The sequence below is a fragment of the Phragmites australis genome, chromosome 8 (genome assembly GCF_958298935.1).
Source record: "Phragmites australis chromosome 8, lpPhrAust1.1, whole genome shotgun sequence".
Classification (NCBI taxonomy): Eukaryota; Viridiplantae; Streptophyta; class Magnoliopsida; order Poales; family Poaceae; genus Phragmites; species Phragmites australis.
The window spans coordinates 447,189-452,141 of NC_084928.1; the positions used below are offsets into that span (position 1 = coordinate 447,189).

The following is a 4,953-nucleotide window of genomic DNA, read 5'->3' on the forward strand; positions in this document are numbered from 1 at the left end:
GCGACCCTTCGTCCTCGTCTTCTACCACAACTTCATCGCTGTCGCGCCCCTCGAAGATGAGCGCGACAGTGATGAGGTTGCGGTAGAAGACGAGGACGAAGGATCGTCAGTCGCATGCCGGCGTTGAGGGCCAGCTTAGAGAGCAGCGCCGACACCATGAACAGTTGCACCAGCACCATGCTCAGCCGAGCAGCGGTGCCGCCGTCTCCAACGCGCCCGCCCCTGCGGCCTCCTCCTGCGGCGCCGCCTCTAAAGCCCACTTGCTTGATTCGTCGGCCATATTCGGCGCCGCGGCGAGAAGACGAGGAGGCAATGCACGGCAAAGTATGGCTGGGTTGGGTGGAGTTGTGAATCGAGAATTCGAGATGGAGGATGAAGGTGGCATGTAGTAGTGTGTATATATATAGGATGGATATCTGCATGATCCCAATTCTCCACGAGCCGGTATAGGGCCCCTTTGGATGATTCTACGACAAACTGATTCTCAACCGATTCTTTCGCAGGCCTTCTTCGTGCCGAGCTCCGTGCCTCCGGTTACAATTCTCAACCATTTGGACGTGTTTCTTTCTTTCTCGAGTAATATATATAATTCTGGTTACAATTACAATTGAAATCATGCGACATCTACCAAATTTCCAGCATATTTAAATGATGAAATCATGCATCCGATGGCACCGACAGATTAGTGATCGATGCAACTCAAATTAAAGCTGAAAATCAAGCAGCACGACCGGCTCGGCACGGAGCTGCAGGTTGACGCCGAACAGCCGGAGGCACCGCCCGCCCGGCTCCTCTACGCGCGGCGCCATGTGCTGCACCTGGGGGACGAAGAAGGCCTGTGGCAGAAGGGCCGGCACGGCGGGTGGCGTGGCCCCGCGGCTCCTGCGGCGGCAGTCGATGAAGAGCCGCGTGCCGTCGCGGCAGAAGGCGACAGTGTCGCCGGCGGCGAGGCGCTTGTCGCGGACGTAGCGGCTCCAGCCCTTGGTCATGACGTAGCTCTGGCTGCTGCTCCAGTAGGAGTAGCGGAAGCGCCACGCGGCGTGCCCCCGCGCGTCGTGGAAGCAGAGCACGGTGCCGCCGGCCCTCGCCACGGCGCCCGGCAGCGGGAGATGCTTCTCGGCGAAGTGCTTTGGCACCACCAGCCGGTTCAGCTTCCCCACGTCGCTCGGCGTCACCACCTTCTCGAACATGCGCTCACGGCCTCCGGCTCGCGCCTGATTGCCTTCTGCTAGGCCTCCGGCGTCCTCTCGGCCATCTCCAGTCTCCAGTGCAAGCATCAAGGCCATCTGCAGAGCACTTCAATTGTCACGGACGTCTCATCTTGCCATGCCTTCGTCTGAATATGTAGGTCAAAGCACCCATAGCCTGCCGCTGCCCTGGGATCTCGATCTCGATCTCTTAAGGGCACGGACGTCTGATCGAAGATGGACGGCCGAGATAAGCACCAGGAGATGAAGCTCTGACTTTTCCATTTCACATGGACAAGCACGCTGTAAATCGTGTCCGTTGTTTGTTCGACGGACGGTGTGCACTGCGTTGACCGAATGGCCTTTCGCTAGTTCGATTATCCACGGCGGGTTGGGTCAAAGGGTACCGCTTGGTCTTTTTATTGGAAGCACAAGTTTAGATTTGTGCTGCTACACATAATTAATTAAGCTTATACCACTACTCTATTGTTTTAGTTACTTACTTGTTCAATTCCGTTCACTCGTTAATCAGGAACGCTTCTTCACCGCGGTTACAAATATTATATGTTTGGAACACTTAGAAATTAATTTAAGATATACGTACGAGGCATTATATTCTACGATCGATGCCTCTACATTCTAGTCCTAAAAACATTTCACATCAGTTCATGTATGGTAGCTAGAAACAAATGTGAAACCACGATGCAATTGCTGGTCACTGACTGACTGCTTAATTCGTCGTTCCAGGTGACTCGATCAGCTAGCTCGTAATTTCGTTCAGTAATCAGCGTAGAGAGTCGCTGGTTGGCAGTGGGAAAATTGACATGGCATGCAATATTAATTTTATTTTTACCTCACAGACAGAGGCAGGTGAAAATATTAATCAACGCCCTCGGTAGATCAATCATATCTGATATAGATAACTTGAGAGGAGGAACATGTCATATATATTTAGGCTTCCAATGTAGAGATCAAGCTGCTTCCTGAACTAATTAATCGCCTCACTGGAGTAATAATAATGCGATAGATGATGCGACGCGTAGAGTTCGTCGATATAATTTCCACTTGCAAGCATAAGCCAATCATACTGTACGTGCCCAGCTATACATGTTTAGTAAACTCTTGAGAGATGTTGCAGAAGATAGGCAAATTGATTAGCAAGGTCTACTCCTAAACTTGTCGCATTTGAGGAAAAGTCTTTGATCAAATTTACTACTTTCGAGTACAAAATGCTCACATATATGTACCTAGCTAGTAGCTTAAGTTAGAGAGAGCGTGACAAGATCGAGATGCCAGGTATTTTTTCTCTTTAAAAGAAAGACAAGATGGCAGATATTCAATCTATGGATATTTTTAGCAGGAAATGATGAATAGATTAGCTAGGGTTAGATGAGTTGCATCAAGCTGGATTTGTAGCCAAATAGTCCTGCTAGTCTTAGACTATCAGGAGTACAACTTACTGCAAATTGTTAGGGGCAAATTTAACGTAAGGGGTTATCGACAAAGCGCGTATTTAGCAAGCAAGCTATGATTTATCCATCCTAAACAAATTGGTAGCGCTACGTTCATTTAATCGAGGCATGTCGACTGCACATAATGTTGAAATGTGATATATGTAAAGCCTATTCATGAGAATGCAAAATAAGAAGATTTAATCCTATATTGCTAAGGTATGAAAATATAGATTAACTTAAATAATAGAGTTCTCTCCCTTTTTTGAAATAGAGAAAATGAGAAAGAGAGAGTATACTTTGCTATATTCACACGCACGTATTCGTATATTTTTTGCTTGAATATCCGCGTGACTTGTGACGTGCGACCGTGGCGTAGCAGCACAAAATAGCAAGTCTTTTTTGCTACTCTCTCTTTTAATTATGATCAATGTCATAATCAGCCATTTTAATCGTGATCGATACCTTAATCTTGAGAGTAATTGGTCAGTTATGGAGGCAGCCAATTAGTAGGTAATTTATGAGAGGAAATGGCTCTAAGAGGGCAGCCAATTCCATATAAATTCTAGACACGTCCAGGCTTTCAGGAACACAACTCTCTGCTCCATATTTTCTTCTCCATCCATCCAGATCACTGTTTTGTGTGCTGTGCTGCCGGATCTCGCCGGCCCTTCTCCTTGGCGTGCACAAGGGTGGAGGGTGAGCGGTATCTCCGAGCCTCTGCCGTCGTGAAGCCCTCACGAGGGACGGCAATAAGGTTTCTGGGCAGCGCACCTGCGCGACCGTTCTGCAGTACTTCATCTACGATCTGCATGGTAGCGAATCGACACATCGTCAATTTCATCCCTTCATCAACCCGACTGTGAGTTCTTGATGAACCTAATGGATTTTTGATACTGTTGCTTACTGGTAGGGTTAGAAGTTTATTTATCCGTTATAGTTTGTGAAATATGCCATTATATAGAATCTGAAATTAGAATTTTGCACATATTACCAACACATAAACTATATATATAGATGAGAAAGTCTAGCCAACCAACGGTTCCGGTCGAAACGGGATCTCTGAAAGGAAACCTCGGCAAAGCTACTAGCCTCCTTGAAACCTTTCTGAACCCTCCCACGGACCATATAGAACCTCTCTGAAACTTGCAGATTTTTGGATGATACCTCTTTGAAATTAAATCTATGTTGATAACTACTCATTCCAATGAACTCTTTCCAGGTGAGCAAGTTTCACAGCAAACGGTATATATTAATCAGCATAATTGAAGCAACAAAACAAACCGATTTAATGAAAGATAATCGCAATTTGGGTTTGTGCCTTGTGGTGGGGGGCTTGTCAGCCTCCTATAACAGCCATTGTTAGCCCTAATTGGGAGTAAACAATCTTGAGTCTCAGAAAAATGAGGAGTAAACTAACAAATAACAATGGGACACAGTTGCAGTATTAGAAAGCTGGCCTTATTGTGATGTCACCCTTGAAAAGCTGGTCTATGTCACCCCAAGCATGCATGCACCCTAGTTAGCAATTTCTTCCTGGTCAAAAACAGTTCAAGGATTCCAATTAGCTCCAGGTTGCTCCTCAAGGACGCAAGCCTTGCCTGAGGTGACTAAAACATCTCCACTTGGTTGTTGGTAAACATCCAAACACTACCCAATTGGTCATTCCAGTCATCTCCCCAAGAACTTATTGCGTTAGTTAATTAGTGTTTTAGATTATTGGTGAAAGAAACTGTCTTCCACAAACAAAGTGCGGCAAGAGTCAAGTCATACGAATGGCTCAAACTTGAAGGAGAGACGGAGAATAAAGAGACATCAAAGTTGCTGAACAATCTTTTTCTTCCCCGTTGGCTTGATGGCCAAGGATCTATATATATTTATACTGATATTCAGAGTGTGAATATACAAACATGCCCCTAGGAGGTACATGTCTTATACTGTACAACTAGAGAACGGGCTAACCCAGTAAATATCTATACGGCTGGTAAGACGGTTGTCCTAGCGACAGGTCATTTATTTCGGTGTCGCACCTTTGATTAATTTTGTAACAATAACCTTTGATTAAAAATTAGTCTCTTTAGCTTTTTTTATAAGGTTAGTGTCGTTTAGTTACAAAACACATAACATTAGAATAAGAGACAAAAGTTATGTTAAAGGAAGGGAAAATTATTTATGCTCCAAACTTGTACTCGAATCGTATACATGTAATCGCTCAATTTATATACGTTTTGATCAACCGTTAAAATCACACGTCAGGTGTAGGCAACCCAACCAAAATAAGAATAAGCTTGCCTTGCTTGCTTGATACGATGACT

General features: G+C 45.4%; 1 protein-coding gene across 1 annotated transcript; it reads right to left on the reverse strand.

Annotated features, from left to right (window-relative positions):
- Positions 1–402: 402 nt before the first annotated feature.
- LOC133927827 (B3 domain-containing protein Os06g0107800-like) lies at positions 403–1,519 on the reverse strand. The gene has a single exon (XM_062374210.1). It carries the CDS (start codon positions 1,284–1,286, stop codon positions 705–707), a length of 582 nt encoding a protein of 193 aa, XP_062230194.1. The 5' UTR covers positions 1,287–1,519; the 3' UTR covers positions 403–704.
- Between the last annotated feature and the right edge of the window lie 3,434 nt (positions 1,520–4,953).